Below are 26,046 nucleotides of genomic sequence, written 5' to 3'. Positions count from 1 at the left end.
CAGTCTACCTTCAAATAAGTAAATTAATAAAAACTCTTTTAAATTTTTGAAAATTAAATAATAAAGGAATCAGGAACATTTCCTTTTTATCATTAAATATTTTTCTACAATATCCTGTTTAATGGCTGAATAGTGTTGTAGGAGTATAATATATCTAACTGATGCTCCAGCTGTGTTCTTTCCAACTTTGTACTCTTAGTGCTGTTCTACGTATCTTGATCTAGTCACAGAATAGGAGTGGCTGGGTTAGCAGGTCAGATTGTTTTCTGCAGCACCCAGGGCCTTTGAAAGGCTGTTGCAGCATGCCTTTTGAGAAGCATCACAGTGAGGGATGAAGAACCTTGGCTCTCAAGTCGGCAGACTCTTTGCTTTGGAACTTCCTAGTAAAATTCTTCATCCTTTCCAAGCCTTAGTCTTCTCCTCTGTAACCTGGGATGATGTTTTCAGGGGGACACTGTGGGGATTATATGAGATAATGTATGTAAAATGCTTGCTCAGTACCTATTTAGTAAAATGGCAGCAAGGGGCAAGCACTGTGGTGCAGTACATTTGCCTGAGTCACCTGTATCCCATATCATGGTGCCTAGTTCGAGTCCCTGCAACTTCACTTCTGATCCAGCTTCTTGCTAATACATCCTGAGGAGGTAGCAGATGATGACTCATTTCTTGCACTCCACTATCCACATAGAAGACTCAAAAGGAGTTCCACATTCCTGGCTTTGGTTTGGCCCTGTCCCAGCTGTTGTGGGCCTTTGGGAGTGAACCAGTGGATCGAAGAGCTCCATCTCTGTCTGTCTCAGGCCCCAGGGAGGCAAGCAGCCATGGGTGCTTGAGTCCTTTTCCGAAGAGGGCAGGTTGGTGGGAGCCAATTAGGGCTCCAGAAGAAGTTTTAGGTCAGTGGAGTTGAGGAACATCTCCAGGAAAGGGCAAGATGAAAGGGCACTCTTTCAGGAAAGGACAACATGGGCACATTTTACTGAGGCCAGCTTTGAGCAAGAGTGTCACCACTGCCACCGTGCACCCCATCCTAATGTCCATCAGGAAAATAACAGGAGCCAATAATTCAGTTCTATCAAAGTTTATTGCTACCAACTCCATCTCCCTCTTACCCCCTCCCCCTCCTATTTACACCCAACCCCCTTTGCCAAAGCTAGCTTTTACCCAAATTCTGGTAGTAGGTAAGAAGTGTGTCCACTAACCAGGCAGTCCTAGATGTAGTGGGCACTGTTTGTCTCAGGATAGTCGGGCACCAGGACAAGGCATCTCATGACTCAGAGCACAGACTTGGTACTGGGGGAAAGGAAACCTCCTACTGACAGAAACCCTCTTTCCCTTCTGGACTCAAGGTGCTCCAAAAGCTTTAGCAAAGCCAAGTTGGGGGTAGTGGGCTCTACGGTGTCAAGATGACTGCTTTCTTTGCTGCTAAGGAGCCTTGCAAGTGGCCAAGTTTAGGTCTGGATCTGCATTTGGCTTCTGAGTGATGATTCTGGCCTTGGATGCCTGATCAGACCTTCTGCCTTCAGCCTTACAGGAAGTCCCCTTGAGTGGCCCCAAAATGGAAGGGGAGGGAACATGTTGTGTGAGGTAAGAGCATTTTTTGAGGCTGTGGAAGTCGCAGCTGGGCTACAGTGAGATGAAATGAAGTGATGAAATGGATGATGAGGAGGGGCTGCTTTATTTGGAACTCTGAGACCCTTGAGAAACTGCATTGATGTTCCAGGCCACAAGTAAGAGCAGGATGGACATTTAATGTCAGGGTGTCAGGGCTGGCAAGGCCCTCGGTAACTGTCCATTTTAACCCCCAACCAACCCTAAGTTAGAGGAGGTGAGGCTGTGGTGCAAGGCTCATAACAATGCAGTGGCCAAACCAGTAAGAAAGTTAAGGACGAAAAAGGCGGAAATGGCACCTGTGTCATTCTTTGAGTCTTCTTTAGGGAAATCAGGATTTGCCCGTGATCGTGATCTTGGTGAGTCCTTTTAAATGGGCAGCTTCCCTAAGGTTTCCTGACTGCTTTGATCCCTGCTTAGGAGTGTACCATAGGGAGGAGAGAAGGGTGGGGAAGTGAGGAGGATTTGGGAACCCTGGTGCTGGGAGATAGGGGCGGATTTCCTCAGTGCCCTGCTTGGAGGGGCCTTGGTCCTGGAAAGGCACCGCTGGGGAAGGGCTGTGCTGTCAGTCACTGCTGCAGAGAGGAGTTTGGGCAGATTGGATGTTCTCTTGGGTGGCCCCTCGGCCACTCCAGCCAAGCTTTGTGGGGGTCCACTGGGCTGCAAGCCTAAGCACTCCTGGGGGAGACAGTGCCGGTCTGACATCAGTCAGACCTGGGGAGCCACCGCAGAGGCCGGGTCCATGGCCCACAGTCTTTGTAGCTCAGCCCAGCCTCAGCCTGTGTCACTACCACCTCAAGGTGCCCCGGCCAGGGAGAGGCCGTGCAGCTGTTCCTCTGTGCCTGCCAGGTCCACCTCATCGCGTCCACTCTCTGAACCCTCAAAGCAGCCTGAGTCACGTGGAATGTCCACCTTGGGCTCCGACACTGTGTGCGCCACTAGCTCCTGGCTGCTCTCGGCGCCCTCCTCCGCCTCCTCGCTGCCAGCTGCCGGGGGTGGGAGAAGGGAATAGGATATGGGGAGGTGGCTTGGTCCCTGGGGGACCTGCTGCCATCTCTGCCTCCTCTTCTCACCACTTACAGCTTAGAAGCCAAGGTTGGGGGATTGGGAGAGAAGCAGGGTGGGTGGGTGGGGAGGGGGAGTCATATCCAGGCCAGCTGTGCCTCACAGAAAAGAATGAGCTGGGGATTAGGCCAGAGCCTGGCCTTCTCCATCTCTCTTGTGATCCAAAACAGAGTTGGGCCTCATCATGTGTAACAAGCCCTTTACTCTGACTGACTGAAGATCCCCCCTCCGCCTGAGGCTCCTAGTGCAGTCTAGAATGTGTTTTTTCCTGCAGAGCCCCCCCCCCCATTCCCACCCTGACGCTGAGTGTGGTCGGAGAGGGGAAGGAAGACAGAGAGGGGTGGGGGCAGGGCCAGGGAGAGCCTCCCTTCCCTGGAATGCCAGCGGGCACCCAGCCAGCACCCTGCTCTCCAAAAGCCACTCACTGTCATAGTCCAGCAGCAGCTCGGCGGCCGTGAGCAGCTTGGCTCTGTGCTGTGGGTCTGTGATGTTGAGTTCGTTCAGGTGTGTTTCCCGTAACTCTTTGAAGTCCTCCAGCGTCTGGTAGCCATTGAGCAGCAGGGTGGATGTGTGCTCCTGTGGGCAGAGGCAGGGCCCTGGCACCACTGCCGCCTAGCCGCCCCTGCCTAGGCCCCAGCCCCTCACCACTGTCATCCCTTGGTCCCTGGGTCTCTCCAGCTGGTGCCCCTACTTAATACTAGTGCAGGTGTAGGCTCTCACCTCCAGGCCGATGCGCTCCAGCAGCTCATGCAGAGTCTTGGGCTTGGGCCTCTTGCCCTTGCTCTGTCGGCGGCTTGGACGGGCAGGTCCCACTGCCTCCTCAGGCAGCACGTCCACATAGATGAACTTGAACGTGCCCTGCTTGCCATTGAGCAGGCCCAGCCATGTGCCCACGGGTGGCTTTTCGATTATCTGGATCACATCCCCTTTCTGTGGGCCAAGAGGAGAGGACAGCAGGGGAGAGAAGAGGAGCGACCCTCACCCACGCTGCCCCCTGCCCCAACACAGTTCTAATCCTCACTCAGTCCAAGCCTCCTGCACAGCCGCAGCCCTGTAAAGACTCCAGAGTGGCTGGCCTTACCTGAAGTTTCAGCGAGTCGTGGTCGTAGGGGCTGGGAGTGAAGTCGGTGTGGACTCTTGCCCGGCCACAGAAGGGCCCTGCATACGGGAGGGCAGGTGCTTCCTCCCCAAAGCTGCCAGAGCCTGGGCCAGGGCTACAGAGCTCGCTGCCTACAGGAAAAGGGATGAAATCCACCTTTGTCCCAGGACGATGAGGACTTGGAGCAGGGGGTTACTAGAAACCCCGGGAGTACCCACTGGGGAAGAAAACTGGGCTCTGACAAGCCTTACACTGTAGAAGACTTTCTTACCCATCCCTGGGGGGCTCAGAAAAAGAACTGCTAACAGGAGAAATATGGGACTACTGCCATGGCATTGTAGGTTAAACCTATTCCTGCAGTGTTGGCATCCTATATAGTCACCAGTTCAGACCTGGCTGCTCCACTCTCCATCCAGTTTCCTGCTTATGGCCTGAGAAAGCAGTGGAGGATTGACCAAGGCCTTGGGCGCCTACACCCATATGGAGGACCTGGAAGAAGCTCCTGGCTCCTGGCTTCATATGGGCTCAGCTCTGGCTATTGCAGCCATTTGGGGAGTGAATCTGCAGATGAAGGATCTCTGTTTCGCTGTCTCTCCTTCTGTTTCTGTAACTCTGCTCATGATCAAAGAATGGGCCAATTGGAAGGGCTTCTGGAGCCTCAGTGGCCAATAGCCCAGTGAACAGTTGAGATACTCTTCGAGTGACCTTGTGCTTGGCAACACCAGATCCACTGAACTCCAGGTCTCCCAACCCACCCTTCAGGGCTCTTTCCACCTGGGAGAGGATGGGTGGGTGCAGAGGCAATGCCTCTTCAGGGCTGCGGCCCAGACACCAAAGCTCTTCCCCCAGGCACTGAACCTCTTGCGCAGTCCCACATCTTTAAAATGGATGCCAAGGTCCCAGTGCAGTAGCCTAATGGCTAAAGTCCTTGCCTTGCATGCGCCGGGATCCTATATGGGCGCCGGTTCTAATTCTGGCGGCCCTGCTTGTGGCCTGGGAAAGCAGTCGAGGACATCCCAAAGCCTTGGGCCCCTACACCCGTGTGGGAGACCCAGAAGAGAATCTGGGCTCCTGGCTTTGGATTGGTGCAGCTCCGGCCACTGAGGCCTCTTGGGGAGTGAATCATCGGACAGAAGATCTTCCTCTCTGTTTCTCCTCCTATCTGTATATTTGCCTTTCCAATAAAAAAAAAAAATCTAAAAAAAAAAAAAAAAAAAGGATGCCGAGTGGGAGCTTGAGTCAAGAAAGTCAAGGGTGAGACCTCAAGAGGCTGATTCCTCACAGCTGAAGACCTTATCCCCTCCTGCCCTGCTTTCCAGCCCACAGAGCGTAACCTCTAGCCCTCCTGGGAAAGGTAGGACGGGCGGGAGGGTCCAAGAAGAGCAATGTGGCGCCGAACTATGGAAATGCCTCCAGGCCAGATCTTGGAGTCCAAGATGTGTCTCTTTGGGCAAGTGGCTTCATCTCCAAGGCTCCGTTTCCACATGAATAAAATGCTAATATTTAGTAGCAGCCCCAGAGGCTGTGGTGAAGGGGACCAGAGAAGTTCCCAGCTGGCCAACAGTAAGCATTCAGCATCCCATACTCCCTTCCCAGCAGCCTAGTGCACACAGCTTAACACACTCCTGTCCTCCAGATTTGGCACCTCCCCTACTCACTTGTTGATGTCTGGCGGCTGAGCACCGGAAGTTCACGCTCTTCCTGCTCAGAAAAGGTCAGCGCCATCTTGTCAGGGCCGGGACTGTCCAGGCTGCAGTCTGGAGATGTCGGGGAGGCTGAGCCTTCCTCCAAAGTGTCTGCCTGCACAGACAGGTGAGGCCGGAAGTCCTTAGCAGCCTTGTTGGGTGTGCCTGAGACAGACCCTAGTACAGAGGACCTGGGATTGGCCTTGCCCAAGAGCTGGTCCCTGCCAACTACAGTGTCTAGTACTCTCAGAGGCCTCGATCCCTCAGTAGCAATTGGGGCTTGAGCTGGAGCCAAGAGAATGTGCCTCGCCAACTTCCAGCGCCGACAGCCAGCAAAGGCCATGTTGGCACAGCTTGGACTAAGGTCATCGCTAGGGCATAGCCAAGCCAACAATGGCCTCCTCTGGGGGGTGGGGGTGTGAGGACACTGCTTTTGCTTAGGTTCTTTTGTGTAGGGCCCGCCTGCCTCTTCATCAGATCCTCACGGTGACACTTGAAGATAAGCACAGAATCCAGCACCAAGTTGGCCTGTGTTCTGCTGTGCTAACTGTTCCACAGCTGACTCTTGGAGGCTAAGAGCTTTGATGCTTTGCTCATGCCCGTTTTCCAGGTGCTCCCTACCTTGGCTGATGCCAAGCCACCCACGTGGTGTTCCTGGGAGGGATAGCCAAGCTCCTTTTCACCACACAGATACAATAGATATATATAACCTCCACTGCATGGATAAAGGGTAAAGGGGGCATGCAAGAGTTGGGAAGTAATATCTTTTGAGGACTTAGTTTTAGTAGAATTTATTGAAATGTATATAATCTGATTTATAATATTGGTTCTGTATAACAGCTGGCTCACAAAGCTCAGGACAGTTAGATCCACTCCTGTCACGCCACTGTCTCGGTGTCTCTTGCTAAGAGATGCAGGTGTACCAGCCCCACAGTGCGCTGTAACTCACCTGGATGTGTCTCCCCACAGCTGTCTGTGTGTTACCTGCCTCTGTGAGCTAAAGCCAGCCTTCTTCGTTCCCCCTGCAGATGGTCCCCAGCTTACTACGGTTCAAATAACGATTTTTTTTCCCAACTTGATGATGCTGCCAAAGCCATATGCACTTAGTAGAAACTGTATTTGGAATTTTACATCTGGCTCTTTTCCCATGCTAGTGCTCTGTATAATAAGCCTCTCCTGTGATGCTCGGCAGTGGTGGGTGAACACAGCTCCCTGTCGACCCTGAGACAGACCATGACCACGATCATGACCAGCAACTGCAGTGATTCTGTGGGGCTTTGTGCTGCTCAGCTAGATTGTTCCCTAGAATAAGCACCTTTAGTGAATTTTCACTTGTGATGGATGATGGGTTTATGTGGTGGTGGGAGGGGGAGGGCAGGGGTGAGGAGCACCTGTATTTTTCTCCACATTCTCTTTGAATTCGGCTCACCTCCCTTGCAGAGCCCCTCCCTTCAGGTACCTCTGCAAAAATTGCTTCTGTTGCCTAGATGGCATCCCTTAAGCCCAAGGCCCCTTCCCATTGGGTTCTCTGTCCCCTCCCCCCGCCCCCGGCTGTGGCTGCTTGTGCTACCCATGGCTGAGAGGGTGCTCCTCTCACAGATAACACTCCCTGTGTGTCAAAGGAGGCTCTTGGGCCCTGTCTGAGCCACAGCCCTGGCCCCTGTCCCAGCCCCCAGGCCCACCCCCTTCTGCTAAGCTTTACCATTTCCTCCGACAGGGCCTTTACCATCATCTTGCCCATCTTTCTATTCATGGTGCGGGAAATCACTGCCCTCCACTTCTTCCCCAGTTTTTTGCCACTCTTCCCGGCATCCTCTGCAGTGGGAACAGCTGAGTCATCTTCTGGGATCTGTGACAACAAAAGAGGAGGTTCAGGGACCCTGGTGACCCCACCTGGGTCCAGAACTTGAAGCACAGAAGGCCTTGGGTCACAGCAGAGGTTGGAAGTAGTGGGATTGAGAAGCCCCAATCCTCCCCTTCTTGTCTCAATCCTGTCTGCATTTGGGATGAATTTTCTTTTTAACTTGTCATTGGAAAGAATGCAGGGAAGTGTTTGGTGCTGAAAACTTGGGTGGGTGAGAGACACGGGTCTTCTGTGTTTCAGGGGACTTTGCCTCAATCATGCTTAGATGTCCTCTTCTCTCCATGTCCCACCTCCCCTTCACAACCCCCTCTCGCTCTGGGCCTGCCTCCAGATCAGACCTCCCCACCCCCCAGGAGACAATGAAACTCACATTATCATCCAGATTAAATTCCTTCTCGCTCACCACAGGGGAGCTAGGTTTGGATTTGGCAAAATCTTTGAAGCTGCTGGAGCGCTGAAGGGAGAGCTGGAAGAAGCAGAGGTATTACAATCAGTGGTGCTAAAAATGTCTGCCTGAGACTGACCCCCACATACCCCCATCCCTGTGCATGGGGAGGGGAGCATGTGCGCGTGCTCGCACACAGACACACACATACGCCACACCACACACGTGTGCAACAGGGATGAACAGATCTGTATGTGCCCTGAGGACCCAGGGCAATTGAAGCCAACTGTCAATATGTCCTTGAAGCTATCTGGCTTCAATCTGTGCTTCATCCTGACCTTGGACACAGACCAAGCTCCTCTCCTCAGGGGCATCAGGCCGGGGCAGTCCTTACACTAAGCCCAAATTTCCACCAGTTCCTGAAGTTTGCTTGCCAGAATCCTAGACGGAAAGACCAAGTGAACAAGAGGAAACACGAATCTACCACTAGAGACATCCCTCCACACATGTGAAAGCAAATCTACAGTCTTGCGAACAGTAATTACTCCCCGCACCCAGTGGCCCCAACCTCCATGCCCTGGTTCTACTCTGCACGTGCTGTCTGATAGCAGTGCTAGTGGCAGACACATTGGAACCTTCAGTTTGAAGAACTGTGTCCCAGCAAGAATGAGACATTCTGCTAGAAGCTAGCAAGTCCTGGCAGTACACTTTCCTTAATACCACCACAGAGGGTCATTCACAGACGGCACCCACAGACTTGGGACACAAACCATTAGGCCTAATTTGGTTAAAGAAAGATTCCATTTTCTCATTTTTATCTCAGCTTTTCACTATAGCCATTAACGTAACCTTAGCCACCCGTGTGTTTGAACTTCTAGGCATTACCTGTTTTTTTTTTTTTTTTAAATAAGGAATAAAGATTATGTATCTTCCTAGATTTACCTTATTTTACTTGAAAGGTAGAGTTGAGTTAGAGAAAGAAAGAGAGACAGAGAAAGATCCTCCATCCACTGGTTTACTCGAGGAAACGCCACAACATCTGCAGCTGAACTGATCCAAAGCCAGGAGCCAGGAACTTCTTCTGGGTCTCCCATGTGAATGCAGGGTCCCAAGGACTTGAGCCCTCCTCTGCTGTTTTCCCAGGTCATAAGCAGGGAGCTGGATGGGAAGTGGAGCAACCAGGACACAAACTGGTGCCCATATGGGATGCCAGCTCCATGACCTACCACACCACAGCATCAGCCACTAAATACTATATTCTTAGCTAAGATAAATAACTGGCTTTAGAAACATAATAAACTATGATGAAAAGATATAAAATATACTGCAAAATTTTCTCAATGTTTTGTGCATTGCATATTGGTGATGGTAAGGTGTTCAAAATTATGTGATGTGATTGTATTCTTTTACGCCTTACGATACAATCATTTTTTCCCATGACAATACAATGAATCAGTAGTTTATTATTTGTGATGATGAGACTATTTTCAGGAACTAGGCTTTTGTAACGGTACATGCATTCATAACGGAGCAAAGCAGGTAAGAGAGGCAGAGCCCCACAGACTGTATCAAACTGAACAGTCAAGACCAGAAGATATACACAGGAACCAAGGTTCACAGATGGCCAGACAGATAGAGGGGGATAGACTGCAGACACCCGAGATAAAGGCTTCAGGAACCCGAGCCCCAAGCCCACACAAAGCTAAAGGTTTCACATCCTCTTTCCTACTAAAAGGGGTGTGTGTATGTGCGTCCAGAGACAACCCCCGCAACACCTTCCCCTCCACACATTCACAGCTGGCTTCTGATCTCCAGGTCAGTGGTCACACACAGCTAGAGGTCCACCAGAAACCAACCAGGCCACCAGCGGTTTGGTTAAGAAAGATGCTATCATCAGGGCCCCTTGAGTGGAGCTGCCTACAGCCTGCAGCCTGCAGCCTGCAGCCTGCATCCAGCAGCCTCTTCCGTGCCACATTGGGGGATTGGGAAAGGGGAACATGGGTGACTGTGTGACCCTGGGGTGGCCACTGTGGTTCCCATGAGTCTGATTCTTCCATCCTCCCCTCTTGCTGTTCCTCCCTTCTCCCTTTCTTTCTTCTCTCCTCTACCTTGCATTTATTTCCTCCTCTTGTATAGTAGGATGCAGCTGCTTGGATACTTCCTCCTCTTATTGCAATGGAAAAGAGGGAACAGAGAGAGAGAGGGTGGGCACCAGACTGGCCTGAGCCCAAGGAGGGCAGGCCGAGCTGCTATTTATAGCCCCACAGAGTCTATTGTGATCTTCCCTTGGCCAACCCTCAGCCTGACCCATGGACTAGGAGGCTGAGAGCTGCGCCTGAAGCCCCAGGGACTGGGGGGGCTGGAAAATGAGCAAGAGAGCTGGCATGGGGCCGAAAGTGGGCTTTGTTGGGGAAGAGTCTAAGCTGACCACCCGACAGGCCGGTAATTGCACCTCTTTCCTAAGGCCCCTTCCTGTCATTAATCAGCAGTCTAGGGGCTGGGAAGAGAGGCCTTAGGCTTCCAGGCTCTCTCTCTTAAAGATTTATTTATTTTTATTGGAGAGGAGGGAGATTTACAGAGAGAAAGAGAGACAAAGATCTTCCATCTGCTGATTCACTCCCAAGAGGCCACAACGGCTGGAGCTGAGCTGGTCTGAAGCCAGGAGCTTCTTCCGGGTCTTCCATGTGGGTGCAAGGTCCCAAGACTTTGGGCTATCCTCTACTGCTTTCCCAGGTCGCAAGGAGACAGAAGGATGGGAAATGGAGCCTCTGAGACACGAACTGGTGTCAATTATAGCATGCCTGTGCTTGCAAGGTGAGGATTTTCCAGTAGAACCATCATGCTGGCCTTGGTTTCCAGGCTCTTGTGTGAGGGTTTCTGTGTCCCAGCTTTAACCCAAAGCAGGAGGAAACAATTGAATAGGGGTATGGAGGTGATGTTGGAACTTGGGCTCAGCCAGCTGACTCTGGGTCCAGGGAGATGGAAAGGACTAGCTGACCAAGTTCTTTGCCTCGGCCAACCTCATGAGCAGCCCCAGATCTCTTGGCTGTTTTTTGGTGACTTTGGAGTTACCTCTATCCAGAGAGGAAGCCCATGTAGGTTTCCTGCCTGGCTTCTCTTCGGGGCAGGGATTGCTGGGAGTCATGTGTCCAGTGAAGTCGTACCATACACAACTGACCCTCCTTTCACGTCTAAGGGCAGGACATGGACCTCAGGGAAAGAACTAATTTCTGGCATCAGACATTGCCAGGTTCAACTCTGGGATGTGCGACCATTAAGTTAAGTAAGTTAAGGTGACTTAATCTCTCCGAACCTCAGCTTGATGTCACATGGCATGTTTTCATAGTTCTCTTCTGCCACTGACTGCCATGTTAGGCTGGAGAAGTTCCTGAACTTCTCTAGGGCTTCTGCCTGTTCCCTAGGGAAATGAAGACACTAACTCCTGCTTCACTGGATTGTTGTGAGGATGAAATGAGTAAACACATGTTCAGTTCATATATATGAACTTCATGCAATAATCCCACACTGAATGCCACTTTACATGGAACTTCGCCTATGACCCATTTCCAGACCCCTCCCCAGGGCACTTCCCCACCAGGGAGGAGACCACTCTTTTCTCTGTTAACAGTGGTTCCTCCCATCCCTCAAATTCCAATTTGAGTGGAAATAACCCAAATGCCCATCAATTGTGGAATGGCTAAGTGAATTACTGTAGTCATACAAGAGAACAGTACCACTCTCCTCAACGCCATGAAAATCAGTGTCATATCCACACTGTAACAAAATGGGCCAGCACCAAACAGCATCTACAGCATGGTTCCACTTATATCAAGTTTAAATACCAACAAAACTTAGCTAAGGTACTAGAATCTAGATGGTAGGACCCCTTGAGGAAAGGAATGTGTCGTGTAGTGATTGACAGAACCATGATGGAAGCTTCTAGATGTGCTGTGCTTCTTGATGTGGGTACTGCCTCTGTGGAAATGCTCATTGCATGAACACCCTTTGAGTGGTGCACTTAGAATCCATGTGTTTTTCTGTATGGATGTTACACTTCGATATGCAGGTTTTCTGACTCCAGTTTTAAGAGGCTGCGTACCAGCGGACATCTTCCCATTTGCTCTCCAGTGCCCTAGGCAGCATCCTTCCTCCTCCCTGCTTCCTAGGAAACCTTGACCTTCCTCACGTGTCCCTCAAATGCCCTGTAGGTTCCTTCAATGTACCTGTCACACACAGAGCACCCTCTGAGCTCCAGACCCCAGCCTCCACATGCCTATGTGTGTGTGAGTCCAGCAAAAGGGGCTTAAACACTTCTCCCTGGGCTGACACTGTGCCCAGCCCTCTGAGTGCCCCAGCTTACTCAGCCTCAGCAGAGCCCCTGTGTCATATCTGTGACTATAGAAGCCATGCATGTTGCTGAGCTCGTGCCACACAGACAGAGCTCACATAGCTGAAGATCGAAGTGTGATAGACTGCTGGTGCAGTGTGAACAGAGCTACCAGGGGAGTAGGTGGCAACAGGGAGAAGGAAGAGCTCAGCAGGGCTTCCTGGAGGAGGCACATTTAAGCTGGGCCAAGTGAAGAAGCCGGACTGTCCAGATGGAGCTGGAAATAAGTGAGTAAGGTGATGGCATGGTGGGTGTGCCAGTGGCTATGATGGAAGGTGGAGCAGGAAGGTGTGTGGAAGCCCTTGCCGGCCAGACCCAGGGAGTTACCTGTTATCTTGTGTGCTATGAACACCTGTGGGTTGAGTATCTTTTATCTGAAATGCTTGGCACCAGAAGTGCTTCAGATTTTGGATTTTTGAAATTTTGGAATACCTACATATACATAGTGAGGTAGCTTGTGGCTGGGACTCTAAACACTCACTTGCATTTCATACACATCTTGTTCACATGGCTGGAAGGTAATGTTACTCAGTATTTGTGCACCTGTGTTTTCGCTGCAACCCATCATAAGGGGTCAGGTGTAAAATTTTCCTTTGCAGCATCATGTCAGCACTCAGAAAGTCTTGTATTTGGGAGTGTTTCCAATCTTGGGCTGTGAGATTAGGGGTGCTGTACCTGAGAACACAAAGTGCATGCTGGAGCTAGGAGTGTACTGTGGAAAGAGAGCCACATGGGGCGTAGTGTTCCGGCATCCCAGGATACAGGGGAAGGAAGAAGCAAGAAGGAGGGAACAATTGAGACCACTCAGAAAGGGAAAGGGAGGGGGGATGGAGGCAGAAAGAGAACCACTTGCTGGTTCATTTTCCAAATACCCACAACAAAATTCCATTCCCTCTAAAGGTAGTTCTAGGGAGGGTAGAAGGGGAGGAAGCGGAGGGGTGGGACCATCTTTAGAGGAGACAAGTGCAGGACAAGCCTGTGTTCCACTTCCTGTCCCCAGCATTGGCCTCTGAGTGCCATCAGGTTAAAGGAACGAGAACTTGAAAGAGGCGAAGGTCCCCAAAGGGAGGCTAAGGGCTATGCCTCTAAGACCTCCCCAGTGCTGCATGCTGCACACCCTGTTCCTGCCGTCCTGCTCCCTCCTGGCTCTGACAGTTGGAAGGCTGCACATGTCTGGGTCTGCCCCACGGAGCTCTCCTGCTGATGTGTTGACTCTCTCATGCCTGTGGACTTTTCTAACTCTGTTGAGATTCAGTAGTGGCTGAGAGCGTGGAGTCTTGAGACAGATCATTTTGGCTGCGATCACCCCCCCTCCCCCCGCTCTACAGCTCACTAGCTGTGTGGCCTTTGGCAAGTCATCTTACCTCTCTGAGTGTCCCATGTAAAAGAGCAATCACGTCAGTATCTGCTCTTCCCTTCTAAGGTTGCAGGGAGGACTCAAGTGGTGTGAGAGATTGAGAGATAGGCAGTGGCTGTCGGTGCTAGTGAGTCTCTGCTCCAGGGCTGGGACCATGGCCCGTCTTTCCCACTGTGTTCCTCAACCCGGGTCACACCTTACAGCACTCCCACCCTCGTGGGCACATGCTGTCCCACCTTCTTAGCCTTGTTTTCAGACACAAGGACACTGAGGCCCAAAGAAAGTCAAGAAGCTCTTCAAGGTCCTGCCCCTAGAACAAACTAGCATTGCAAACATGCTTTCTGGGCCCCCGTCTGGCATACTCTCTAGGCGGCAAGCCTGGGAGGCAAGATAACAGGGCTCTCCCCAGACTTTGTGCCCTCCCCTCCTCTAAAGGATGTGAGCCTCGGCGGACCACTCAGGGCCTAGTTTCTTCCAGGAGACAGCCAGGACAAGTCCCAGAGGTCTGGATAAATGAGGCTTGAAAAATAGCGAGAGCTGTGACTTCTCCATGCTGCTGGCCCCTCTGCCTAAGGTGGCCCAGGGACCCCGGGGTGACATGTTGGCTCTTTCTCAGACTGTCTTGTAGCTCAACTCCCCTGTGGTTTGGGGCCTAGCACTGTCAACGACATAGCAGCCTCTGCTTTCCACCCCAAAGCAGCCCGAGAACAAGGGGGAAGTGGCTTTGGGGAGCAGCAGCCAATGGCAGGCTTTTGAGATGAGCTCCCCTGTGTTAGGCGGGGGAAGGGGATGGGGGGAGTGACAGAGCCCCACGGGAAGATTCATGAATCCCCCATCTTCCCCTGCCCATCACGACTGCAACCTCAGAAAAGTGGCTGGGGGTGGGGAGTACAGAGAATACAGCCGGAAGTGGCAGCCACCCCAGGACCTGAGAGATGGGGCAGGATGCACACCCCAGTGCCCTGAGGCTGTTTCTCAGCTGTCTCAGCCTCTGCCTGGCAACTGCTCCCCTGAAAAGGGGGCTGCCCTGCAGGGTACCTATGGGAAAGCTGGCAGGGTACTTCGGGCAGCTTGCAGGCCCCGGAAGTTGGAAACTTGACCCAGGAATCTAGGATGGCCTTAGGATCTTGTGCATGTGCAGGATGTATTTGCCATACCACTTAGGAGAACCCTACAATCAAATCAGCCTGCCCTTTGGCCTGGAAACTACCAACCCAGCCAGAGAAATCCTGACTTGGTGGAGCCTTGAAGGAATCTTCCGGTCAGCCTCTGACCCCAAGAGGACAAATAGTTCAGCCATCTGCAACAGCTGCTTCTCCTCTTGGCCTTCAAATCCATACTCTATCCCTTACCCCCTCACCTCCCGCCCAGGCACTGGCTGAGCTGTTCCTCCTCAGCCCTTGCTCTCCCTACCTCCCGCATTCCACCACACACTTTGGAGGGCCCTTGCCCTGTGCATGGAAATCATCACAGGCTCCCAGCTCCTATGGACCTGGGGAGCTGTGGCAGAGCTGAGGCAGAGGGAGGAGAGCCTGGGAGCATCCAGCATGGCTCCAGGTAGGGCAGCCCTTCAGGTAAGATGGCTTCCCAGAGGTCCTTCCTGACTTAATGGTTGGATCGGTGTGGGGCCAAGAGCGCTAAGCAGAGTCTTAGGAGTCAGCCAGAGCATCACAGGTCTGCAATTCTTGTTTTCTAGCCTACACTTCTGGCCCTAATACTAGGTCTCGATCCCCTCTCAGCCAGGTTCCATGGCAGAATCTTGGAGGGGAAGGGTTGAGAGAGCAGAGGAGGAGAAGGAAGAAAACAAGTTTTCAAAGATGCTCCCCACCTTTTTTTTCTGGGTGGGCTCCTTCTCGCCGGCGTTGGAGGGCTTGCGACGCAACATGATCCTCCCCACTGGTGAGACTTGGTCCCTGCTCTCCTACGGGTCGAGACGCAGAGGCCTCAGGCTCAGCCTCGCCAGCACGGTCTAGGGGGCACAGCATGGACCGAGCCACCGTGACTGCTGCAGTGGCAGCTAGGGGTGCCGGGCAATGGACACCTGCTGGCTGCGGCGGCAGCAGCATACAAGAAGCCCTACCACGTGACCTGCTCTTACAGCAATCGCAGCCCCTGCCGGCCCCTTGGGAGGAAGGAAGTCCCAGCTTCAGTCTCCAGAGATTCTAAAGCAGCCGGATCTTGGGTTGAACAACCAGAGACATGTCCTGGCTCTTGTTATCTCATGTCAATCACCATCAGTCCTTCAAACTCTACTCCCTAGAGGTGGGCCAATCCATTTGACATTATAGGGCCTACTCAAGCCTTCTATCTCACTCACCAGAAGCCATAAGTTGGGCCATTTCTATGCCTGATTTAATGCCCCTGGTCAACTTGTATCTCCAAGGTCATCACTGCCATCACTACCACAACCATTACCCCTATGGCTATTGTCACTGCTGCCAACATTCCATGTAGCCATCAGCACACATGTGGCCATGATGCCTAGAGACACTATTTCTGCAGCCATTGTACCTCCAGCCAGCATCCGTGTAACCATCCCTGTTGTCACCAGTACCAGAGAAGCCACCTTTGTAGCTGAACGCCCTCAATCATCTGCATCTACGAGTCTCAGCACCACCACCACAGTTGCTTGACTTCCTGGCCCTACAGATGCTGTTACCATATACAACCACCCGCGGATGCTCTCACCCTTACAGTCACTCCGAAAGCCATCATGTTCAGTGTTCACCCTGCAGGGGACATGCATGCTTCCATCAACACATCCACACCTGTTATCACCAGAAGGACCACTCCCACCTTCAGCACTCTTCAGCCACTGTGAGTGCATTTGTCACTAGCACTGCTGAAAATCATTTACAGACAGTTCCGCACCACCAGCACATGCTCTGTTCAACAGACCTTTATTGAATGCCTACTCAGCATGTTCTTTTTGTGGATTCTCTGGAACACATAGCTTAATAGCTTGAAGGATATATTCTTATTGCAAAAGCAATTGATCTACTTAAAAATGTAATTATTTATTTGAAAGGCAGAGACATGATGAGAGACTGAGAGAGGGAGGAAGGAATGGAGGCAGAGAGAGAGAGAAAAGAGGAGAGAGAGAGAGAGAGAGAGATATCCCACCTGCTGGTTCATTCCCCATATACACAACTAACATGGCTGGGTTGGGGCCAGAGCTAAGAGCAAAGAACTCAGTCAAGGTCTGTCACATGGGTGGTAGGAACCCAATCACTTGAACATCATCCCTGCCTACCAGGTCTGCATTAATAGGAAGCTAGAGTTGGCGGTCAGTGCCAGCCATCAAACTAGGCACTGCAACGTGGGAGGGAGGCATCTTAACTGCTGGGCTAGACAGCTGCTTCTCAATGTTTTTTCATCATATGCAATTCAGCAAAAACAGATAAACATTCTCCATAATTGTCTTCCACACTTTTGAGTGAATATCCTTTTCTATCATCAGCATTCCTCTACCTTGCTGTCTACAAACATACTTTTCCTTTTACAAAAATTACACTGCACAGAAACCAAATCATTGATTGTGGGAACGGAGAGGGTGGGGGGGGATGACACCACAAAGGACACAAGGACACTCCTGTGGCTGAAGGGCATGTCTATGATCCTGATAGTGGTGGGAAATTCACAGCTACACATACATGCTTATGTCTACATGTATCAAGTAGCACACTTTAAAATATGCAGCTTGCTGGGATTGGTGTCATGGTGGAGTAGTTTAAGACTCCACCTGTGGTGGTGGTATTCCTATATGGTTGCTGGTTCAAGTCCTGTTTGCTCCATTTCCTATCCAATTCCCGGATAATGGCCTGAGAAAGCAGCAGAAGATGGCCTAAGACTTTGGGCCCATGCACCCCGTGTAGGAGACCTGGACGAAACTCTGTATTTGGATGAGTTTAGCTCCAGCCACTGCAGCCATTTGGGGAATGAATCAGCAGATGGGATATTCCTCGCTCTGTCTCTCCTTCTCCCTTTTGTAAATATGTCTTTCAAATCAAAATATGCAACTGTTGATGGTTGATTATACCTCAGCAAAGCTGTCTTTAAATATAAAGAAAGTCACACTTCAGAAATGATAATATTTTCACCCATGGAATACAATACCATTTTCTCATGCTATGAAATATTCTTCAACCTTGTGATTCAAAATGGCTGTTGCTCAGCCCTCTGTGTGAAATAACCAAGCGCATAGTGAGAAACGTTTGCTGACTTCTTTTATTGACAAATTGATCAATGCTCACTGAACCTCCTTAAAGTAAACACATCCACATTAAAAAAAAAAAAAAGACTTCGTCTATTTGTTTGAAAGGCAGAGTTACAGAGAAAGGGAGAAAGGAAGTGCTCTTCCTTCTACTGGTTCACTCCCCAAATGGCCACAATGGCTGCAGTTGGGCTGCTCTGAAATCAGAAGTCAGGAGCTTCATCCAGCTCTTCCATGTGGGTGCAAGGATCCAAGCACTTAGACCATCTTCTGCTGTTTTCACATGTACATTACCAGGGAACTGGATCAAAAACTACAGCAACTGGAATTCAAATGGGTGCCCATATAAGATGCTGGCATTGCAGGCAGCAACTTTAAAAGCTAAACCATAGCACTGGCCCCATTTATAACCACAGTTTTCCCTTTAGGGTAAGAGTATAGAAGAGAAATTCCTGGGGTCAATTTCCTTAAAAATAAAAAAAAAAAAAAAAGAAAAAAGAAAAATTAGCCAAGGGCTTGGCATGGTGGCAGAGCATGCTAATCCTCCATCTGTGGAGCCTGTATCTCATATGGATGTCAGTTTGTGTCCTAGCTGCTCCATTTCTGATCCAGCTTTCTGTTTGTGTTCTGGGAAAGCAGTGGAGGATGATTCAAGTCCTTGAGCCCCTACGCCTAATGTGGTCGACCCAGAAGAAGCTCCTGGATCCTGGTTTCTCATTGGTTCAGCTCTGACCATTGTTGTTATTTGGGGAGTGAAGCATCAGTCGGTAGGTCTCTTGTTCATCTCTCTGTCTCTCCTTCTCTCTGTAAGTCTGCCTTTCAAATAAACTAAATAAATCTTAAACACACACACACACACACACACACACACACACACACACAGAATCAAAGAAGACTTCCTTCAAATGGAGATCACAATGGGACACCAGCTCACGGAGCTGCACGAATGTTCACTTCCCAGGGGCCGCTTCCCAAGACACGCCTTGCTAGTGGTTTCATGAGCTGACTGCAGGGCATTGGCGCCATCTTTGATTCCTAACCTCCTGGCACATCATAACCAAGTATGAAGATGCATCTTTGAAAGGTGTCGCGTCTGAGGCACTTAAGAAATCCTGGGCTGGCCCGGCGCAAGATGTCCTCTGACTTCCTGCCCCACGCCCTGGCACCATTCGTCCAAGCGAATGCAACAAGGTACTTCTCCCCCTAAGCTGAAATCACGCTTCCTTTGCCTGCAATCTACTGAGCCTCCCGGCCGGACTCCAGAAGGAAACTCTGCACCCCTCAGATCACCTTCCCCCTGGCCAGTGCTTTCCTGCTCGAAGGTTGTCGCAGGCAGCCCAGTGCCGCGAGGGAGCGTGATAAACAGCTAAGGCTCCCTGGCGCTGTGTGCAACGACCCTGGCAGGTGCGCACCGGGGATTCTTAGCGCCTTGGGGCTTGGGCGCTGGGGGTGGGGGTGGGGGGCTCGCAATACCTCCAAGACCTGCGCAGCAGCGACTTGTCCGCGCCAATCCCCCACCCCCCAGGTCGGCGCGCAGGATGTGCCCGCTTCCTGTTTGCTCAGCCCTGGCAGCGAGAGGAGCTCACACACTAACCGCAGAGCCTTCAAAGGCCGCCAACAAACCAGGCCCTCGCTGGGCCAGGGAGGACTAGGACAGGCAGCAGGGTGGGTGGGGGCGGGGCAGGGAGGGCACCTGCGAAAGAAGTGCTGCATAGTGCTTCGCACCGTCCCCGGCCCCCGCCCCCCGCCCGACACACACACACCACTCCAGGATACAGCCAGCCAGGCTTTTCAGCTCCAGCCAGTCCTGTCTCCTTTGATCAACAACCCGCGTTTGGACGTCCCAGGTTCTCGGGTGGGCTGCGCTTGCTGTCTTCCAGGAGGTTGTCTCTCCCAGAAGATTCTCCTGGCTAGATTCCTAGCAGATCAAGCTCCAGTGGGCGGATGAGCCCCAAGCACTGCTTTAGCAGACTTCCCGGCATCATTTGTATTTTATAAGTTCCACTCCAGGTACACAGACCCCCCCGCCCCCAGCTAAAGAAGTGATCCAGGCCACTAGTTCGGTGAACAAGGCCACTCTAAACTTGATAATGGGCTGGCAAGCAGGATCTAGGAGCTTGCTGTGGTTCTGATCCTAAGTGGAACTGGCAAGATTGCATTGGCCCAGCACCTAAAAAATATATGTATTTCAAAGGCAGAGTGGGACCCTGTTAAATGGCTCAATGGCTGAATCCTAGCCTTACAAATGCCGAGATCCTACTTGGGCGCCAGTTCATGTCCCAGTTACTCCACTTCCCATCCAGCTCCCTGCTTGTAGCCTGGGAAAGCAGTCCAAAGATGGCCCAAAGCCTTGGGACCCTATACCCGCATGGGAGACCCGGAAGCTCTTGGCTCCTGGCTTTGGATTGACTCAGTTCCAGCTGTTGTGGCCATTTGGGGAGTGAACCTTTCTCTCTGTCTCCTTCTCTCTGTAAATCTGATCTGCATTTCAAATAAATAAATAAAAATAAGTAAATCTTTTTTTTTTTTTTTTAAGAAAGGCAGATTGACAGAGACAGGGAGGAAGGGACATGAGGAGGGAGGGGGAACTTATGAGCTATCCCATTCACCAGTTCATTCCCCAAAGGCCCCCAGGGCTGGACCAGGCTGAAACTTAGGAGCCCAGAATTCAGGCTGGGGCTCCCCTATTGGTGGCAGGGACACAAGTACTAGAGCCATCATTTGGTGCCTTGCAGGGTGCCCATTAGCAGGAAACAAAGAGCTAGAAATTGAACCCAAGTGCTCTGATACAAGGACCCCAAGTAGTGTGTTCACTACTAGCCCAAAGATTTCTTCTTTTCACTTCCTTCCTTGTCACGTTCCCACATTCAGCTGAAAGTGATAGTACTGTGCAGCAGGTGGTGGGTGGGCTTTACCACAACTGGCTAAGTCCGGCACTGTCATCATCCCCATGTTCCAGAGAGGTGGGCTAAGCACAGAGGGGTTCAGTGGGGTTGTCCAAGATGGTACAGCCAGCAAGCGGTAGGAGCCCAGTTTGGAATGCAAGCCTAGTGTGAGGCTCATGCGTTACTCCCTTGGCTGCAGTGCTGCTGGTGCAGAGTCCTTGGCGGGGAGGTGAGAGAAACTTGAGGCTGTCCACTCTCAGCCCTTTCTTGGTACCCTCCAAAGGCCACAGGACCAGCTTGCATGGGGGACTGCACAGGATAATGAGGGTGTCTGGAAACCCCATCGTATGCACATCAGTTGCTCTCATTAGGATGGCTTAGATAGTGCTTGTCAACAGGCTAAGTCCTAAACACTTGTCATATTCAGCCTGGAGAGTTGGGCTGGGATATCTGAAGCAGTTTGACTTCCATCAGTTGTCATGTAGAGGAGAGAGGGTTTCTTTATGGCTAGGAATGGAGGGAGGGGAGGTAATTGCAAGGTGGGGGTTTCTTGCACAGAAGACATTTTGGATATTCAGGTGGTACTAGTTCAGCCCTGGTAAGCAGCCACCTTCCTGCCTCTAAAAATGCCTAAGCCAGGAGCACATATAGTCCCTTGAAAATACCTGGGCATTCCCAAGGGGAAACCCGCCTTTAGCAGCTTGGCCCAATGGTAGATTTCATGGTGGATATCTTCAGCAGAAGAGTAGGCTTGTAGGGGTAGAATAAGGGCAGAGGAGAGCAACAAGACAGGTCTTGCACCCATCCCTCAGACATGCACGTAGCACACACATTGCTGTCAGCTTTGGGCACACTACAGGGCCCCAGTGAAAGAGTCATTTCTGGAACTCTGAGCTCACAATAAGGTCTTAGTTAAAAAACAAAACAAAGCAAAAAAAAAAAAAACCCACCTGCAGGCAGCTGCAGCAAATATTGGCAGCAGTGGAGGCTGGACTTGGCTGCTGAGATCACCCGCACTTCCCAGAGGGCTTTTCTTTGGTGGATGGGGATGGGCTGAATGCTGTGCGCATGACTCTGCCCTGACCTTGCAAGGACATATTTCTGAATATTGGGCCCCTGACCCCCTTGGGGACAAATTTTAGGGCTCTAGGGAAGAGAGGAGGGGCAGGGAGAACCCATTACATACATGGAGTTGAGTAGAATCAGGTCTCATTTGCCTTATAACAACATGTTGGCTGCATAACCTTGGGCAAGTGATGTCCCCTGGGATAAGCCTAAGTGACAGCATAACCACAAGAATGTGGACCTTGCTTGTGGGTGTGTGAGTTACTACTCAGATAACTGCACAGGGGCAGAGCACTTGAACCAGGGCCTGGTTCAAAGCAAGTGCTAGGTACTCGATACTGAGTCTGTATCAGTTCACCACAAGCATAACCAGCAGTGAGCATTTGGAGTCATTGTCTTCTGTCATTTTCCTGTATCCCCTTGACACCAGCCCCGTCTGCATCTCTGTAACCTGATCCTGGGCCCATACCCTGTGTGTCTTGACCATGTCCATGGTAGGGTCTTTCAGCCCAAACAAACTATTCTAGAACACATGAGATGTGGGAAGCATGAGGACCCAAAGCTTCCTGGGACCCTTTGGGAGAGAAACTAGATTTTCAGCTTCGTGGCCTTGTCATGGTCCACTGGGGCTTCCTCAACCACCTATCCTATTCACTTGAGCTGCTTGTTTAGTTCCTGTTTCACAAAGAAATAAGGAAGTGAAGAGTTGGGCTGATCTCTGAGCAAGTGCTGGTTGGGTGGGGTTTTGGGGAGTACCTCCCACTCTCAACTGTGGTGAGCCATCGTGTGGTGGGGGTGGGAGTGGTAGGGATGAAGAGAAACAGTTGTTTTTGCATCTTTAATAGTTTTTGGCATCAAGGGTGCCCAACCACTATTTGAGGAAGTGCCCAATGAATTGGTAAAATTCACTGTTGATGGGGCTTGGCTGGCTGAACAGTAGCCAGCCCCGTTCCTTCCAGGATCTCAAATCCTGAACAGTTGGAGCCAGCTGGCTAACAAATGAACGAGAACTGCTTATTATTATTTTCTAAATAAACTAGACGTTATGACCTTTCCGATGCCAAAAACCACTGGCAGAATTCAAAAGTGTCATTGGAGGTGAGCATTTGGTGTTATAGTGGAGGCACTGCTTGAGATGGTCACATCCTGTGCCTGGCTCTGAGGCCCTGCTCTACTGATGACTCCAGGTGCCTGCCATTGTGCACCCTGGGAGGCAGCTGGTGGCAGCTCAAGCAGTTGGTGCCTTTCTATCCACATGGAACACCTGGATGGAGTTCCAGGCTCCCAAATTTGCCCTGACCCAGCTTTGCCTGTTGTGGGAGTTGGGGGTAGTGCAGATGGGAGTTCTCTGTCTCTCTGACTCTCAAAAAAAAAAAAAAGTAGTTCAATCCCACCACCCCCACTGTTGTCATGGTTCCATGACCTCAAACAGAACTCCCTGGGCCTCTGTTTGCTCATTAGCAGTAGTACAGAGGTGACAGAAGTACACTTTTCAAAGCAGAGCCAAGTCAGTACTGTGGACATGCTCGCTCTGACCCCAGCAGGCTGTGTGATCTTGAATGAGGCCCTGTATCCTTCTAGATTGTTGTTTAAGTTTTCTCACTTATACTGTGAAGCAATTGCCCCGTTGTTTTGTTTGTTCTAGGAGTTCCTATTTGGCAAAAGCTATCAAATTTGCAAGGCCTGGTGCAAAACCAAAGTGTGGGACAATTTGCTATACAATGATTAAGGGATTAACGTTAGGGTATTATGGGTGAACCGGCCACTTGCAACACTGGCTTGCCATATTAGAAAGCAGATTTGATTCCTATCTGCTCCATTTCCTATCCAGCTGCCTGCTAATGTGCCTAGGAAGGCATCAGATGATTTTTCAAGTATTTGGACACCTGCCACCTGTATGGGAGACCTGGATGGAGTCCCTGGCCCCAGCCTTTGACCTGGTCCAATCCTGGCCACTGCACTGAGGAGTGAGTTAGCAGGTAGACAATTTCTCTCTGTGTGTTGTTCTACCTTTCAGATAAATGGCTAAATATTAAAAAAAGTAAATATAAATTTGAAAAAAAGTATTATGAATTTCAGGATGGTGGTGGAAATACATTGGAGCAAGCCTAGGACCTTACAGGACCAGGTCGTTCTAAATGATGCCAAGCACTCGTGTGCCTAGGCAACTGGCCCTGCAGCCACTTGAGGAGTGATTTGGTGGAGAGCTCCTGTGGGCTGCCTCTGCTGAAGCTCTATTCTCTAGAACAGTCCTTGTGGCATTTCTGAGGAACCCCAGGCTCCAGAGAGCACGGGGAGAGGGACAGTGCTAGCTACTTACTCCAAACTCTCCAGTTGCACTGCTTCTACATAGTGTATAGGTCCCAAACCTTTTCCTTCCCTGCCTCCAAAAGCGAAGCCAGAATTGAAATTATGCTAGGGCAAAGCTAGCATTGTCATCTCCTCTCAGTATATTTTCCTGGTTTATAGAAGGCTGCCACATCCGAGTCTGATGGGCCTCTCACTGTCACCTCACCAGGAAGGCAGTGAGGGTAATTCAGACAAGGGCCAACTGAAAACCAGAGAGGTGAAGTGACTCAGTCAGTGTCACACAACTGCACCAACTAGGAATAGATCCCTAGATCCTAATTCCTAGGAAAAGAGACTTTTCCATGGGCTAACTCCACAGCTACCAACAGCAGACAAGGAGAGGTTTATTAAGCCCCATTCTTCAGCATCAGAGTAAAGGATCAGGGTTGATATTGTGGCACAGTAGGTTAAGCTGCTGCCTGGGATGGCAGCATCCAATACTGGAGCCCTGGTTGGAGTGCTTGCTACTTTGCCTCTCCTGCTAATGTGCCTGGGAAGCAGCAGACAGTGACCCAAGTACTTGAATCCTTGCCACCCATGTGGCAGACTGCGATGGGGTTTCTGATTCCTGGATTTGGGCTGCCTCAGCTGCAGCTGTTGTGTGGCCCTGAGGAGAAAACCAGTGAGTGGAAGAGCACACCTTCTCCCTGCTGCTCCTCCTTTTGAATAAGAATACACAAAGCAAAATACCAGAGCCCAGGGAGGCAGTTATTTATGTTCAATTTGTAATGATGTCCCAGGAACCCCCACACGTGTAAGCCCTGCAGTGTAGGAAGCCCCCAATGTAAAAGCAGGCAGTGTCCCCAGGAGACGGAGAGCCTGGGGACACAGTAGCTCTCTGCAGCCACCGTTCTGGGGCCAGCACTCCTAATCCTGGGATGGTCAGAAGGCGAGCCTGCCGTGTCCTAGCTCTTGCACTGAAGAGAGGCAAGGGGGCACAGGGTTGGGTTGAAAGTGTGTGCTGGCTGTTCAGGACCCCAGGAGCAAGAGTCAGAGTGTAGGAGCAAAGGTCGGGGCAGGCAGGCCCCAGGGAAGCAGTTGGATGTGGGCTCTGCTTCCCACCAGTGCCAGGAGCCTGCTTGAGCACAGGCCATTCTATTTGCCCTTTTCTGACACAGCAGATTCTGGAGTCTTCTGACCTCTTTGACTCCTGCTCATAAGATGGGAACTATAAGGGCACTTTCTCATGGAGTTGACGGTTAAATTCAGGCAAAACCTTTGCTCAGTGTCCATAATCAAGGGTAGCAATGATGACGTGACGATTTCAGCGTTAGTAGCAGCTCTCGAGGCGGTCGCGGCTGGCTTTGTGGGGTGAGGGACTAAGAGCAACTCATTGATCAGGGGTTGAGGAGTGTTGCCATGAGGTTCTTGGTGAGGGTGGGTCAGGGCTGGGGTCTTTGGATGTAAGCATCGGTGATGAGAGCAGTCACAGGTTACCCTCACATCCAGCAAACTAAGCCTGGTGGTGCCAGGCCTGGTGCCTTCCTTTGCCCAGTATTATACTCAAAGCTTTGGTTCAGGGCACTTTCCTGGGCCACTTTTGACAAGTTCCCCAGTATGCGGGGGTGCTCTCCATGAAGTTACGACACACTGGAGTGATTGGCTGGGTGTGGTGCGCATGCTCACACACGCATGTATGCACATGTGCTTCTCACATTTGTTCTTTCTCTCTCTCTCTCTCTCTCTCTCTCACACACACACACACACACACACACACACACACATCCTCCAGCCCACTGCTCCCCTGCACAGCTTCTGGGAGCCTTACGGGCCCCTGCCCCACCTCGCCTTCTCCTCTTCCTCCGCTACCACAAAAGCCACAGGTAACAGCAGTCTCCGGCGACACAACAGACACTGCAAAACCCAGAGGCAGAGCCTTTGCAAGGCTGTTTTAAGCTTTTAGCAGGATGTGAGTGCAGGTGGCCAACGGCTGGCCTGGCCGACTCAGGCCAGAGAAAATCACCCTCCCCACCTCCTCCACCCCTGGCCCCAGAGCGGGCTCAACATATAGGGAGAGGCTGGGAGGTAGGCCAAGGGATTCTGCTACCCCTCTCCAGGCACAGTAGGTGGCCCAAAAGGAGCTG

General features: G+C 51.2%; 1 protein-coding gene across 2 annotated transcripts; it reads right to left on the bottom strand.

Annotated features, from left to right (window-relative positions):
• Positions 1-2,390: 2,390 nt before the first annotated feature.
• SASH3 (SAM and SH3 domain containing 3) lies at positions 2,391-15,506 on the bottom strand. Of its 2 annotated transcripts, none has more exons than XM_004587686.3 (8): positions 15,279-15,506; positions 7,692-7,787; positions 7,160-7,306; positions 5,431-5,572; positions 3,755-3,903; positions 3,394-3,603; positions 3,099-3,249; positions 2,391-2,594 (listed from the first exon to the last, which is right to left on the bottom strand). In XM_004587686.3, the coding sequence occupies exons 1-8, from the start codon at positions 15,333-15,335 to the stop codon at positions 2,404-2,406; spliced, it is 1,143 nt and encodes a 380-aa protein (XP_004587743.2). In that variant the 5' UTR covers positions 15,336-15,506; the 3' UTR covers positions 2,391-2,403. The 2 variants fall into 2 exon arrangements, with proteins under 2 accessions (XP_004587743.2, XP_058514365.1); XM_058658382.1 differs by having other exon boundaries at positions 7,184-7,306.
• Positions 15,507-26,046: the final 10,540 nt, after the last annotated feature.

This window comes from Ochotona princeps, chromosome X (assembly GCF_030435755.1).
Source record: "Ochotona princeps isolate mOchPri1 chromosome X, mOchPri1.hap1, whole genome shotgun sequence".
Classification (NCBI taxonomy): domain Eukaryota; kingdom Metazoa; phylum Chordata; class Mammalia; order Lagomorpha; family Ochotonidae; genus Ochotona; species Ochotona princeps.
This window is presented reverse-complemented; position numbering and strand designations above follow the sequence as displayed.

What these genes read in the sequence shown, in the direction of transcription:
- SASH3 (XM_004587686.3), bottom strand. Translation starts at nt 15,335, where the DNA reads ATGTTGCGTCGCAAGCCCTCCAACGCCGGCGAGAAGGAGCCCACCCAG. An exon ending in AGCCCACCCAGAAAAAAAAG is followed by an intron (nt 7,788 to 15,278) that starts GTGGGGAGCATC and finishes TGCTTCTTCCAG; the next exon opens with CTCTCCCTTCAGCGCTCCAG. An exon ending in AATTTAATCTGGATGATAAT is followed by an intron (nt 7,307 to 7,691) that starts GTGAGTTTCATT and finishes TTGTTGTCACAG; the next exon opens with ATCCCAGAAGATGACTCAGC.